This window comes from Parasteatoda tepidariorum, chromosome X2, assembly GCF_043381705.1.
Source record: "Parasteatoda tepidariorum isolate YZ-2023 chromosome X2, CAS_Ptep_4.0, whole genome shotgun sequence".
Taxonomy (NCBI): domain Eukaryota; kingdom Metazoa; phylum Arthropoda; class Arachnida; order Araneae; family Theridiidae; genus Parasteatoda; species Parasteatoda tepidariorum.
Genome location: NC_092215.1, coordinates 57,719,342 through 57,735,232, shown reverse-complemented (window position 1 = coordinate 57,735,232; position 15,891 = coordinate 57,719,342). Strand labels below are relative to the sequence as shown.

At 29.4% G+C, this 15,891-nt stretch overlaps 2 protein-coding genes across 6 annotated transcripts in view; one reads left to right on the top strand and one right to left on the bottom strand.

Moving 5' to 3' along the window:
- The window catches only part of LOC107456878 (tyrosine-protein phosphatase 10D), a 96,415-nt gene extending 91,053 nt beyond the window's left edge, over positions 1–5,362 (top strand). For 2 of the 4 annotated variants that reach the window (XM_071188425.1, XM_071188426.1), the window contains 3 exons: positions 583–718; positions 1,860–1,962; positions 2,730–2,965. In XM_071188425.1, the coding sequence (XP_071044526.1) occupies positions 583–718; positions 1,860–1,962; positions 2,730–2,965 (475 nt within the window). Of the gene's footprint in view, positions 1–582; positions 719–1,859; positions 1,963–2,729; positions 2,966–4,720 lie in introns of those variants that run through there. The other 2 variants (XM_016074848.4, XR_011638411.1) reach the window with 2 other exon arrangements.
- A 3,392-nt stretch (positions 5,363–8,754) lies between these two features.
- The window catches only part of LOC107456875 (uncharacterized), a 73,053-nt gene continuing 65,916 nt past the window's right edge, over positions 8,755–15,891 (bottom strand). For both annotated transcript variants that reach the window (XM_043052342.2, XM_016074844.4), the window contains one exon: positions 8,755–15,544. In XM_043052342.2, coding sequence (XP_042908276.1) covers positions 15,048–15,544 — 497 coding nt within the window. In that variant the 3' untranslated portion in view covers positions 8,755–15,047. The remainder of the gene's footprint in view (positions 15,545–15,891) is intronic.

Sequence of the window (15,891 nt, the reverse complement as noted above, 5' to 3'; positions counted from 1 at the left end):
CTAGAAAAATACAGTTTCTAACCTACAAATGCATAAAGTAATTCTTAAATATGTGTGACACTTGAGACTAGCTTATAACAGAAGTATTATGCAAAAGGAGTTTTGATAATTAAATTTCTACTGTAACGTTCTCATATAATTTATAGCGTATTATATTTGTTTCATTTTCAGATAATTCTGTAAAGACCAATTTAAAATATATATTTTTAAAATCTTTGTCAAAAATAAAGACTAGTATGTAGATAGGTGGTTGTAAGTTAATATTTGAGCAAGGAAAAAAAACGCAATTGAGAAAAGTTGGGTATGCAAAGCAGGTTTGATTGCCAGCTGAAACTTGAAGGTGTAACTAAATAATTTTCAACTCTGCCAATCAAACCTGTTGGTATTTTGCACTGCTACTTTCCTCAATTGTGATTCATCAGATTACAATAGCTTTTTTCCCCTTATTTAAATATTAATTCTCGACCCCAAATAAGCATGCTTTTTTACTACATTTTTGATAAAGATTCAAAAAATATAAATTGGGATCCTGTATTTATTTTTAAAAATGATGTATAACTAAATAAAACTTGTCTATTTTAGTGCTGGTGTTGGCAGATCAGGCACTTTCATTGCACTAGATCATATTCTTCAAAAAATTCAAAAGCATGATTATGTAGATATTTTTTCAATTGTATATGAAATGAGGAAAGAAAGAGTGTGGATGGTTCAAAATGAAGTGAGTGGTTTTTGTACCAAGTTATTTTAATCTATCTGAATAGCCGAGAAAAAAATATTATGAAGTGATAATTTGAATTTTTTACCTTAAAGAAAAGTGAAACTATAAAATATATCAAATGAAATGCTTTTTTAGTTAACATGCAGGATTAGTCAAAATCTTGTTTTTTTTTATTTATTTATTTATTTATTTATTTATTTTTTTTTTTTTTTGAAAAACAAAATTAAATCTGTTTTTTTAACTTATTTATTTGATTTTTTCCTATTTTCACATTAAATTGCTGATCAAATATATTAATAACACTTTATATTATCTAATAACAATACTAAAACTAAAATACTTATCTAGAAGTGCTTTTTAAAAGTAAAACAACAACATGACAACCTAGGATTTGTCAACGCCTTCCTTTGACAAGTTTTTTTAAATGTGACAATTGTTCTCCAATTCTTAACCTTTAGGATTCCAAAATCTATCTCAACTTACAGTTTTAAGTTTTCTTCTTCATCGGTGTAGCTTTGCTAAAACTACCCTATTGAAATTATTATTATTAATTTATCATTACAAACTAATTACTGAACAAATGAAATCAATTATTTTTGTTCAAGCTGAAACCCTTTTGATTTGTCACTTAAATATCAAATGAAAAGAAATTTTAAACCAGAAAACATTAAAAATAAAAACATCAATTATTCCAAGTTACCCTGCACATCAAGTCTTTTATTATTATTATTTAAGTACATTAACTACTTATAAGTTTTAATAACATGAAATTAAAAGAAGAGATTTAAATTTGTTTATTGATAACTTTACAGAAAATTGTTTTTAATATTTTTTAGAACTTTCCGATTATTTCTTTAAGCATATAGAGTTAAAGATGATTTATCAAAGGCATTAAGAACAGAATACTAACTATTTTACAAATGCTGCTTAAAATAAGTGGCAATATAGGAACGTGTTAAGTATTAAGGTGATAAAGTTGTTAGTTGTAATATAAAACAGCTACTAAAAAATCTTCCAAACTTTTAACTCTATATCCTTTATTCAAACCTATATTATTTTTTTTAATGTTAAATGCATGCATTTTCTTTAAAAAAGAGCTTTTTTGTTTCATATTTTGACTTTTCTATGTGTTCATTTTCAGCAACAATATATATGTATTCATCAATGCTTAATGTGTGTTTTGGAGGGTAATGAAGATATGGACCCTATGCGACAAGAAGTCCATGAAAACCAAGGATATGAAGGTAAAACTTGATATTTTTACTTATCCTTAAAAACAGTGAATCAAAGAACATATTTTGCTACCTAATCATTATCATACTCAATTTAGAACTCATATGCAATCCCATTAATATAGGGGTGACAATTGGCTACTCGTAGTCCCTCGTGTTGTTCTTGCTAAATGACTTCGTTTGTTTTTTTCTTGCTGTCACGTTTTCGAATACCACAAATTTTAAAACAAAATGGTTCTTAGAACTCAGGCAATTGAATTTGTAATTCCAGTTAAAAAATTCTGTTTTGAAATGTTGGTGAACTTATTTTGGACAAATTTTCTGAATTCGTGTAGTACCTAATGTGTGGTACCTCAACAGAAATTATAGAATATTTTAGCTTTCAAGGTTATCAATTCTTCACTTTGAAACTCTTTCATCAGATTGCTTCAGGCATCATAATTTATGTCAAAAATTCTTTAATGGCAACAACTAAGATTACCCATGAAATGTCTGTAACAGACAAATTTAAAAGCTTTAAAATTATGAGTCTGGAAGTGTTCTTTGTGTATTCACATCATTTTTCCGTTATAACCCTCCATGAAATAAACCAAACTTTCATTGTTTCCTCTTTAATTGGAATTCCCACTAATTAATTCTGGGTGATTTTAATGCTCACTCTGAAAGATGCACCTATCCCAGAAATTTCCCTGATTGAAACATAGTAGACTTTATTAACTTAGGTCCAATGCAATATATTCCTAACCTTCACAGGAAAACTACTTTTCTTTCTTATGCAGGTGGGACTTCTTCTCCAGACTTGTTAATTGTACATACAAACTTGGTCATCTTGGCCCAAAAAAATGCTGGGTATAATATACTTTTAGCTGAAATCAAACCTAAATTACATCACTCTAAGATAAGACAAACTCGTTGGAATGTTAAAATATCTGATTGGAAAATGTATGCTCACCTAACTGTAGTTATTTCTTCCCATGCCTTGGATAATGAATCCACAGAAAGAATTCTCAACTAAATCATGATTACTCTCCATGAATGTGCTTTGCTCTGTATCCTAAGATTTGGAGTGATAAACTAAAAGACTTCAAGATAGTACACTGTCTTGCTTCAGTTCTTTCTATCACCACAAATGCAATGGAGCATAACGTAGAACTATGAAGAAGAAAAAGCATGCTGACCTAAATAAAGAAACTTTAAACTCTTAAATGTTCTGCTCATTTAATTTTTTTTTACAAGGCATGTCTTCAGATGTGACAGAATAAGAGCTCACCAATTTCTGTCAAAATTAAATAGGCAAAAAGTAAAACAAACTCAACCATTAATTTTTAAGGGAGAAACACTCTCTTGTTTTAGAAATATAAATGCTTTTAATGAACAATATAGTGGGATCTGTAATTTTTATACACAGAGATGAATCACCTTTAGAGAATTATATTTCACTCCTACCTCTCTAATTCAAGAAATAGGCTATTTTTAATTCAACTTTTTCCCTCTGATTTGCAGAGTGCCTGATCATCTAATGAAAAGTAAATTTGCAACCCCTGATGAACATTTACCAATTTTTCTTTTATTTATCTTTGCCCTCAAGGCAAAAATGCTGTTCTGTATCTTATGAAAAAAACACGGGACCCAGACACTTTCACTTTTTGACATTTTTTTAAATTTCTCAATAAATACTCAGGATTATTTTTTAACTTTAAAGTTGTTTAGTTAATGGGGTTTTTCCTACTTTAAAATAAGGTTTAAAGCTTCCTGACGTTTGAGGGGTCGACAATAAATTACAAAAGAAAACTAGAATTTTTAAACACCCTATGACAGAAAATCAGGCAATAAGCTTGTATCTATTACTTTGATTGTTATTTGAAACAATTGCATAAAATTTTGTAATTCTAGCTTAAATATTTATAGAGGTATGGACTTTTTTATAAAAAAACTTATTTTCTTGTCTTAAGTTTTTTTTTCTATAACTTTAAAAATATTCAGTAAAATTAAACAATATTTTAATTAATAAATTAAAGTATGAAAAATCTCTTGGACTAAACAACTCAAAAATTACAAAATAATCCTCTGAGTATTTCTTGAGAAATATAAAAAAATTTCAAAAAGTAGAGATGTCTCTTCCATTATTGTAGGGTGGTGTATATTGCAAGAAAAAGTAGAAAATGAAATTTAGTATAAATTTTATTGATAAAAAAAGCTACATCATCATAAAAGAATTATGTTATTGACTGTTTTATAGATTACTTATTTTGTCTTAAGAATTTGTTAATATTGTAGTTGTTAATATTTATATTCATTTATATGTATTTGGAAATTAAATATCTACGTGAAAAAGTACAGATTATTTGATTTTGTTTTGCCAAGTGTCTATTTCAGCATTGTAGAAAAATTAAAAACTCTACAACAGAATGTTTAAACAAAAAATAACTGAAAAGAAGGAACATTCATTAATGGGTTAGCTTTGATTTTGGAAAAATTATTATTATTATTCCCATTATATCTTAAAATGATCAATCTGAAGTTTTAAGTGTAAAAAAATATTAAAGTACTGAAATTATGAATTTATATGTGTATTTTCTGAAACAGAATCAAAAATATAATCAAAACTGTATACCAAGTGAAGACTTTTTTTTTTCTTCATATCTTTAAGCTATAATTTTTAGTTCACAGTACTCTTTTTCAATCATTTATTCCAAATTTAAAAACTTTTTTTTGTTATTTTAATTCCTGAAATGTTTTAAAATTTTTGTTTTTAATATATATTTTTCAGATGATGAAGGAATTGCAGAATCTGGTATTTGACAATGTAATTAAGCTTAGGATATGTTTCATGAAATTTACTGTAAAAGTAAATATAGATTAATGTATACTTATGAAAGTGTATATTTAGTAATTTCTATGAAATATGTAGATTGTATATTCAGGGATTGATTTTGTTGTTAAGTATAGTAATTTATTTAGGACGAAACAAATTGCAGAATCTCATTTTTTAACAAATCTAGAACTACTATATTGATAGCTCTTACAAATTTTATTTGTATACAAAGACTGCATGTCTATGCATGTTTGTACTTTATTAAACAATCTTATAACACAGGCAATTTTTTGCCTGAATTACACTATTTTGCTATTAATTTATTTACACTTTTAAAATTATATGAAAAACCTAGATTGTATGTTCTAAGATTTATATATTTTTTTTTAATTTTTGTCTTTTGTTCTAACTCTGATATTAAAATTCTGCTGGAACAGAACATTTAGAATAAGCTATGTTTTTATCAAGTGTATGTACATGTTTTAAACTTTACACTTTATTGATCCTTTTAATGAAAAATACTTTAAACTCTGTTTAAATTTCACAATACGATTTTAATACTTAATTTTGTACAGATTAAATGTATTTTTAAGAAAATTTGTCTTGATTCTCTTTCTTTAAGTGTGAACAACTGATAAAAAGACACACATACATGAAAAATGGGGTAGTACATATTTGCTTATATTAAATGGTTATGTTCTCTTTCTATACCTAACACTTAAGTATTAAATAGCACTGTGCTGTGACTTAAAATACAGATTTAATTATTACTGTTATGTTTCTGAGAGAACTATTTTGTTTCTGCAAAATAAATCCTATTAATGAAGCATTTGTGCTACCATTCATTTATTTATTTTTTGGAGAAAAGTAACCCTTCTTTTAAAAAGACACTAGATATCAGTCTATTAAAATGATTTTATTTAATAAAAATGTTTTACTCTTTTTCCCATTACTAAAAGGTTCTTTTTTTCCTAAATATGTATTAGCTTTTAATTATTATATTAAGATCTACTGACGTTTTTTATTTTCAGTATTAATTTAACAGTAGCATAGTTATAGTAAAAAAAGGTCTAGTTTGTTCATATTTCTGAAATTCTTTTAAAGGTATAATATATGATTAATAACGATTTATGATTGTATAACTAGAAGTGTAACAAAATTTTAAATGAAAAAACTACTAAAGCTCCACAATGGTCTAAATTTAAATTTCCTCTTGAATACCAGAAAAAAGAATTGTCATTTGAAAATTAGCTAAAGCTTTTCATATAAAAATTGCAGAATTGAGTGATCTAAATTTTCTGTTTCAATATATCTATTAATATGTGATGTCTACTATAAATGTGATTTTTTTTAAAGTCAAGGGGAAGTTAAATTATTTAGCTTTTACTGTTAATTTAAACTATTCACCTAAGTCAAGGGCAAGGGGTGTTGCTTTAAACAAAGAAGTTCCTGAGTTTTAGGGCTCTCTTCTCCAATATGATGAGTGAGAAAGGAAAAAATAACTGGAGATGTTGATCTAACAACACCGAAGTCAGTAAGCGGGTGGCTGACTACTTTGATCAGCCTAGGTAGGGACCCATGGTGTGCAGTATCAGTCCTCGTCAAGCTGTTCTACCGTAAAGTGCTAGACTTCCTGCTCTTTTGAAGCAGAGGATCAAAATTGTGATAGCATCTCTTCGGATCATCCTTAGAGATATTTCCCAGACCATCGCCAATAGCCCATTATGTGCAGTGGCGGTTTAGGGGATAGAGCGTTCGCCTTCCAATAAGGTGAACGAGTTCGACTCCCAATGATGGCTGGTTGATACAAATTCCCCACTCGGCTCGAACCAGCCACGTAAGAGCTGGGAACTTAAGTTACTAAAATATCCTCAGTGGTAGACGGATCATGTGTTTAGAGTCCCCTTGACGTCAGGCTAACCGCGAGATGTTTCCGTGGTTTTCCTCTCGATGTAACGCAAATGTGGGTTAGTTCCATCAAAAGTCTAAGAAGACAAATTTCTCCCAATAGTTGATCCAGGAGTTCCCTTGTCTTCTGGATTGGGTCTAAAATTACAAGGCTAATGAAATGAACATTGGTAGTCATAAACCCAAAAATTGGGTCGGCTGTGCAATGACGGTCATACAATAAGATAGCCCATTGTGCAGCTCTAGTGCAATGTAAATCAAGTTCTTACCTACCTGCTTATAAACTAAAACACTTTCCAGAATGAAGATTTTTGCAAGAACAGAAACCCTTGCTAACATAGATAAACGCAGTTCACAACTTTTTTTTTAGATAATTTTTTGACGTGCGGGATTTATTTGAAACTTGTTTTATCTTAAAAAGATTGTTTTATCTTAAAAAGATTTATGTAAGTTTTGTCTGAACAGGCTTCTCGGATGACCACATNACAAGGGCACCGGCAGAATAATATAAAAGGGGGTGCAACCCTCTAACAAACTACCCCCCCCCAAAAAAAAAAAAAATTTTTTTTAAATATTCTGTTATGACATTTTGTTTTGGTATTACATATATTTTCATTTGTTAATTTTTTCAATATACATTTGTTCATTGTTAACAAGATATTTTTCAAAAAAGTACGAATTTGGTGTACTTGCAAATTTTGCCAAGAGAAACTGCATTGATGGCGTTGGTATAGCTACTGACTTTGAAACGAAAATAACTACAAACAATAGTTTCGTATACTAATGTGTTTGCGCACGATTAACATTGGTATTTATTGTGTTGATGAAGTTTCACAGTTGTGAGAAGTCAGTTTGTGTTATACACCTTTGTTAAACTAAATAACTAATAGAAAATATAATATTTCTTATATTTTATGAAATGAAATTTAAAAATATAGCTTAGATATCTATCAAGTTTGTGCATGCTCAGTGTGCATAAGAAAAGAATCAAAGATGACTCATTGAAAAAGTTATAAACTGATTTGGACAGCAAACAAGACGATTACAGTTCTTATTTGATTAAAAAAATTTTTAATTGTTATGCATCAATAATTACTAAATTATTTTTTTTCAATAAAAATATGTTTAATAAAAAAATTTATTAAAAATTTTTTTTTCTGTATCTCTTTAATTGTTTAAAAAAAGGCAGGGGGGTGCAAGTGCACCCCGCTGCCGGCGCCCTTGCCTGCATATCATTAAAAAAGTCTAAAGGCAGAGGCGTAGCTAGCATCTAAACTTAGTTTTTGCGCCCCTTTGCAATAAGAACTCAGATTTTGGCACAGTTTCAAGTTTTAGATTACGTAAAAACTAATTCTCCTCTTACATATAATTCTTGACATGTTAAATATAACATTGAATGAAATTTTAAATAATGTTATGTGAAACAATATAACTTGATAACTTAATAAATTTTCCCTCCATTTCTTTTTTAAATTTAACAGTGTATATTAACATAGTTTCGATTACGTTTAGATGTTTAAATCGTGCTTATGTTTTTAGACTAATTAATCGAATAGCATTTATAAGGACGTTTTTCATTCAATATGTCACCAATTTGGCGAAAAATAAAAAAAAAGAATACAATAATAATTGACCCCCTTTACGATTTTTAAGTAAATCAGATAAATATTTGAAAAAAGTAATGCGCTCCATAATTAGCAAATGAAACTGAGGGTATTAAAGAGATATTAAAACATTTTTTCTGGAATTCCTTTTTGTTAAATTTGGCGCCCTTCTAAAGCAGTGTCAGTGGACTAATGTCCCCTGTCGTCCTCCACTAGCTGTGTACTCTATTTCTGTGAGTATATAGATAGACCCTACATTCGCTTTATACGGGAGACTTCACTTAGAGAGATCAACTTGCCATCTGAAATCTAAAGAGTTTCAATGTATGGATTGCAGATCTCATGGCATCAAATGTCATTCGGAAGAGCAACTCTCAATCCCTGGAAAAGGCTTGAAATATGGTGTGAGGCTTGTTAAGAATGTATTATTTTATTGAATTTCATATTTATGATGTTATTCAAAAATGAAACTATGTATTGCACTCATTACTCAAAGAATTTTATTTATTAGTTTCAGAAATATTACTTTTCAATTGATAGGTGAGTTTTTAATTTCATTCTGTATTATAATCATCATGTATGCAGTAAGTATTTTGAGAACAACATTTTTTGCCCTTTAGAATTTCACAGGAAAAGCTTTGAAACAAAATTATTTTGAATGACTAATTTCAGAAATTGTATTAATGTTTGAAGTATAGGTGGATTATCTTTTGTCTCATTAATGTTGAGTTTTGACACCTTATTGTTGTCATTTTGATAATAGACATTTTATCTTACTAGGACGGATATTAAATAATATCTCATATGGTATCCTTTCTTATCAAATTCCCCAATATTTGTTCCAAGAGATTAAAGGGAACCAATTGCCTATCCAAGACAAAAGCTCATTGCCATACCTTTCTTTCAATTTGCAATAAAGATGGACGGAAAAGATGTACTTTTCTTGAACTTGTGGATGATATCAGCAAAATCAAACTTTAAAGTATCAAATTTCCTGTACACAAAAGCAAATTATACTCATTTTTATTTAAAAAATCAAAAAAATCTTCTATTTAAATTTTTTTTTTTTTAATTATTAATGATTCCAATTGGTTCAAAAGATCATTTTTCTACTCATTGAAAAGAAACACTCAATCGATTTCAATTTTTAATTTCTTCCTACTTTCATGATATAACTTAATGTTCTAACAGGAAGATATTTAGTTCAAGCAAAGTATTTGATGAAGAATGAAATATGATTTTCAAACAAATTTAATGATAAAGTATAAGATTATTAAAATTTAAAAACGTTCTTTGCAATTAAAATAATTAGGAATATTGGGTTGGAAATAATGTTTTTCTTAAAATAATTTCCATAATATTTACATAAAAATGAACTTTATAGTTTTCCATTTTTTTTTCCATCAAATGGTTACATTTATCTTTTGAGGGGTTAAAAAAGTTAGAATTTCTCTCCATCCAGTGATTACACTCAGCTTTCGAAGGGTAAAAAAAAAAATATTAAGTAGATTTTTCTCCAGGCCAATAACTCATCTTCGAAAGAGTTTCTAATCGAACGATTTGTCCGGAACATCCACATACCTCTCTACGCTACAGACTAATAATAATTCAATTTCTGAAAGCTTTAATCATAGCCTTTTAAAATGTCTTTAACAACTTTTTTAAATTTAAGATTTTAATATATAATTGTAAAGAGTGAAAATGTTCTAAGAATGCAATGCAGGTGGATTTGTAACTGGCTGTATACATAAAGAATCCAAGTCCATTTGCACAAATAAAACAATAAAAAATGGACTTGCTTGTCAAAAACACAGTAGTGATAGTTCTTTTGTATCCATTCATGGATATTAAAGAAGAGTTCTCCGCATATTGCGTAAAATTGATTAATCGGTCATTAGAGTATTTTAAGTAAGTATGAAGTTAAGTTAAAAAGGGTGCACTCTGGAGGAATGTAAAGTAGTACTAATGTAAGACGTGTTCTACACGAAACCTTCTACATAATTTTTTGCAGAGCAGTTTCTCTTAATGTATACTTAATAACAGCCTGTTGTTGTTAATTTACGTCGCACTAGAGCTGCACAATGGGCTATTGGCGACGGTCTGGGAAACATCCCGGAGGAGCCAGTATTTGACTTGTAAATCAGCATTACACTTACCTTCTGCCGTTAAACATCGCACTACTGCATATTGTTCTGTTCTGGACACAACCACCTTTAGCGTGACTTTACATTCACTTTTAATGCTCTCATGCAAACTGGTTATTAAAATGTATTCTATTTGTAGTGCACTCCTCTTTCTTTTATTAATAACTCTGAAGGGTAATGCTATTATCACTACTGTATTTCGAAATGTTTTTTCATCCATTGTTTACTTGGACAAAAAAATAAATATATATGATAACATTTATTTTAAAATTTTCATAAATAAGAAAAAAATAGTATTAATGAGTATAACAAATAACAGCAATATAATTGCAACTACAATAATTTACAATAACTCATGAACATAAGTGTTTAAAAAATGAAATGTAATTATTTGAACAATAATAAAGCTTTAGATTAGCACCAATAGTCTACCGTAATAGCCTTAAAATGCATTCCTCTAAATTTAAACACTTGACACTAATAAGAAATGCTTCAATTTATACCTGTCTCAATGCATACTGGTACTTCTTAAACATTTTTGCACATTTCATGTAAAAACATATTATGTAAATCAGTATTATTAGACATTGTGTTCCAATCACAGCTAACATTTGGTTTCTTGTTTTTAAGAACTAAGTTAATATGTACCATCAATCCAAATTTGGATTTTTGCTTAAAAACTAAAATGGATTGAAATGTGCACCTTAAAATTTATATTTCATTGCATTCTGGGCACAATTTATTCTACATTTTTAGAGTGATAATGTACTACAATTACAATCATATTGACACTATATATATATTATGGAAAGAATCATCTAGTTTTTGAAATTTTGAGGCACATATTTAGTACTTAGTGTGTCTTTGAGATATCGTTTAGTGCACAAAAATGTATTTTAAAGGGAGCTTCACTCTTTAGAAGGACTAAATTACTTGAAAAATTCAGGGTGATCAATTTCTTAAACTAAGGCTCAAAGCTCAAAAATGCATTTTAAATTGAGCTTAATGCTTTAGGAGAAAATTTCTTAAAAAGTCCTAGATGGTCACCTTTCTTTAATAAACTATGTTGACCATTTAGGGGGAAATATTTAAATGATTGCGGAAATTGCGTTCACAAACATTGAGATTAACATCAATCAAAAAGATGTGAAATTATCTGGAAAAGTTTTATGTAAAACATTTATCTACATTGCAACAAAATAGTTAATAAATACATGTAACTATTGATTTCTAAAAATGTGCATTTTATTTCTGATTTTAAATTTAAAACACGAATGAGTGGTACACTGGTCTCCAAAAATTAAGCATAATTCATAAAATATGGAGAAACGTGAGTACATATTGATAAAGTGGTCCAAAATCACTTGCATAGAATCACTGTTTAAAGATGGAATAGTGTGTTCATGTAAAACATTTCAGACGAAGTGTGCTTTTATTGTATCGAGAAGTAAGTTAAACGATCAAAAAGGCCGAAGGATGCCATAAACAAGCAAAATTAACATGTTTTTGAAAGGAAGATCTATTGAAATGTGGACGAAGCGAAGTGTTTCAAATTCTTAATGTGTGTTCTCAAGACTGTGGCACAGGTTTCGAAATACATGAGATGTCATCCTACGACCAATTCAAGGTTGACCAAGAGTAACAACTGTACTTTAAGACCCACATCTGGCCTGATAAAGTGATGCTGGTTTTAGATTCAAATTCATTGATAACTTGCTTTATCACCGTTTGATCTAGACCGACAATTTTCCTGAAAGTGTAAATATTCAACACACAAATTCACCTACAATCCCAGAATTGAAACGAGATCTCAATTTTGTTTGGAACTCTTTGAGAATACCACATTTTATTTAAAGTCTGTCTTTGGAAAGAACCCCCCCCCCCCCATTCGTCTTGAGCAGTGGCAGTGACCATGGTTACGAAGATTTACTATTTCAAGTACGGGTTTTGAGTCAATATTTAACACAGATTTTGGCTCAGTCAGCGAGAGAAAGAGAAGCTTCCCTTTTTGAAATGCGCTATTTTATGTTTCCATAGCAGCAGACGGTCTTAGATTTTGCGGCAAGAAAGTTCTTTCTGTACTTGGAAAATCGTTGTGCAGCATACATGCCCACACACCTTATTAAACTAACCTTTACATTTGAGATAAACGGGGTGATTTTGAACCCAAGTCAAAATTCCGGAAAATTTTTTGAGTTTAAAAAAAAGACAGTTTAAATTGAAAAAAATTTAAACAAGGTTTTTTTTCCTTTTTCTCAATATTTCTTAGTTTACTTAAAATATATTTAAAATTTTACACATACCTATACCATTTACACATACCTATGATGACCTGGAGAAGTAATTAAAATTTACAAATATGTCTTTCTTTCTTGAGTTTATGATTATAACAACTATTTACTGATAAAAAATGAATATTAATCATGAATATAAGCTTATAAAGTATCTCTCTGGCTCTCCCTTACAAACAAAAAAATAAACTGTGTTTTTAAGTTCCACCTTTGAAAATTTGATTTCCGGAAACTTCTGTGATCAACGATGTTTTGAAACATCTGGATCTTCGATCTCCGGAAACTTCCGGATCACTGTTAGCGAAAATTCCGGAAATCCAGATTTTTTCCGGAGCACAATCAGCCCTGGATAAACTATTAGTTTGCACTATTTTCTTTCACTTTTTCTTTTGACATTAAAAGCAGTAGGAATCCTTTCTTATGGTATACACATATTACATTTGCACACTTTATTTCACACTATTCTGATACATATTCCTTATATTCCCGTAGACATTAATTATGCTTAACTTTTAGACACTAGCATAGATAACTGTACAAAAAGAAAAAAATTGTTTAACATATTTTTTTACTATTTAGTTATTTAGATAATATAAGATAATTAGAAAAGTTACTTACAATGTAAGTAACTTTTCTGATTATTTAAATACTTAGCACTTAAGGTACATTTTCATAATTTCAGTTTGATACTGTGGACTTAAAATACTCCCGCATCATGTTAATAATACAGAAGTTTGTTAAGAGAATAAATTCCTTCAATGTATTATGTTGTTTATTAGTACATATAATTACTATCATTATTTTGAAGCAATGAAAACAAAGAATAAATACAGAAATTTGATATAATTTTGATGAAAAATAAAATGACTAGCAAAATAAAAAGATATCACTTGAAAATAATAAGTTATTGAACATATTTAATTTTGATTTTAAAGCAAATCAAATTTTAAATAGGATAGCTTGTTCTTCTGTAAATAAATTCTAAAAGTTTGGAATTCACACAACTACAAAAAAATATGTTCAGTTTTTTATTTGAACTTTCTAAAATTTAAATATTTATTTATTATTATCATTATAAATAATCCTTAATGATAGAAGTATCATTTATGAAGGGTTAGGGTTGCAAGCTTGTCGCACATAACAGATTGCCACGATTTTTTCAATACTACGATTTTTGAGAAATATTTTTAAAAGTTGAGATTTCTTTTTTTTTAAATTTATTACTTACATTATAACATCAAATCAATATCAAAATGAGAGTCATGTTGGCTTAAGGGATTGAGCATTCGCCTCACTATGAGGTGAGCCAGATTCGAAACCCAGCGGTTTCTGGTGGTACAAATTCTGCTCCAGCCTTACATTGCCACCGTGCTGGCTGCACCAATATCTCAGTGCTAGACAGATCATAGGTTATAACCTCCTTGCCGTTGGGCCAACCGTGGGAGGTTTTATTCTCCGTGTTACGTAAATACGGGTTAGTTCCATTAAAAAGTCCTCCACGAAGCCTTGTTTCTCCCTTTTGCTTGATCTACCCTTGTCTTCTGAGTTGGGTTCAAAAATCAAGGCTAAGGAGTTGAACATTGATAGTCATAAACTCAGAATTGCCTCGGCTGTTCAACGTCGGTTATAAATTAAAATAAATTGTCATTTTTGAGGGTATTTCAATATTTCACATCTCATTAAATATATATGTATATATATTGCTTTGATATATTTATATATTGCTTTGGCCATATTAATACGATATCGGAAAGCACTAATCTGTGCTAATATTGCTATTATCATTCTGTGGATTGCAAGAAAAGTTATATCTTTTCGTAATTAATTTTTACTCTTCCTAATTTAAAAAAATTTTTTTTTGCATTTTTAGTTTTAATTTTTTTTCTTTTATTAATTTTTTTATTGCTTTCTCCTTTATTCTCTTTTTTGTTTTCTTTGTGTAGCTATCTTTTTTCAGAATTGTTATATGTCTATGTGGGGGAAGGGAAGCTGTTAGAGCGAATCTTCCGAGAATTTCGGTCACAAACTTTCAACCCTACTTATTACATAATAAATAAATAAAAATTTCTACGAAATTACTCACATAATTTACTTTGAAATCTAAAGATTCATAAAAATCATCTGAGATCAAAATTTAGTTCCGTTTTAAAAATTTCCTTATCAAATTAAAAGAAAGTCAGATCCAAACTGAAATTGATACGAAGAACAAGCTAAGAATAACAGCATCTTCATCCCACTGAAGAAACTTGAAATAATGTAGCAGAGAAGCAGCAAAATATTCGCAGGTCAAAATGTATTTGATATGCTCAATTGGAATGAAATCGAAAAATTGGACTTAAGACACTTGAATTGTTCGTACATTTCTACGAAAATCCCTTTGGCGTTGTGACTCAAAATTATCTCTCAAATGTAATACATCAGGACAAGATTCATGGGATAGAATATCTTTCTTTTCGAAATCTTTCCTGGAGTATTTCTGTGATTGTTCTGCTAGCATGCAGAAGGAAGACTCATAAGAGATAATACCAGGACATGATTGTACCCTATACAGTCCTACTTTATCACTGTAAGCACCTCTGTTTAAGGATTGTTCGTTCATCCTCGATTCATAAGAATTTTTGTTGTACCAAAACGTCCTAAACTTAAATTGATGTGTAGAAATTGGTTCTTTAAATGGTTGTCTTTTATCTTTGGTCGGAGAACATTGAGGCACGTTAGAACTAGTGGTTCCTTTGTTAGGCCAAATCCAAGGAGGTGATATTGGGACGCCAGAGTCATGGAAAATTTCTATATCATCAGTTTGACTACTGGTCTGACAAGGACTTGACGGACCTGTAAATGGATAATTTAAAATAATTATAGTTTAATTATACAGTTTGACAACATTTAAATTGTACAAATTTTAAAATCAAGTATTTTGTCTTAAGATATCAAACTTTTACGCTTTCTTTGTCACACGAAAAGTTCGAATTCCAGGGACGACAGATTGATACGAATTCTGCACCTGGCTTGCACAAACCACAGAGCTAACGTGAAATACCCTCCCTCAGTGGTAGATGGATCATGGCTTAGAATTCTTTTGCCATCGGGCTAACCGTGTGAGGTTTTCCGATCTCGATTTTCCTCTCTATGTAATGCATATGTGGGTTAGTTTCATCAAAAAATCTTCCACAAAGACT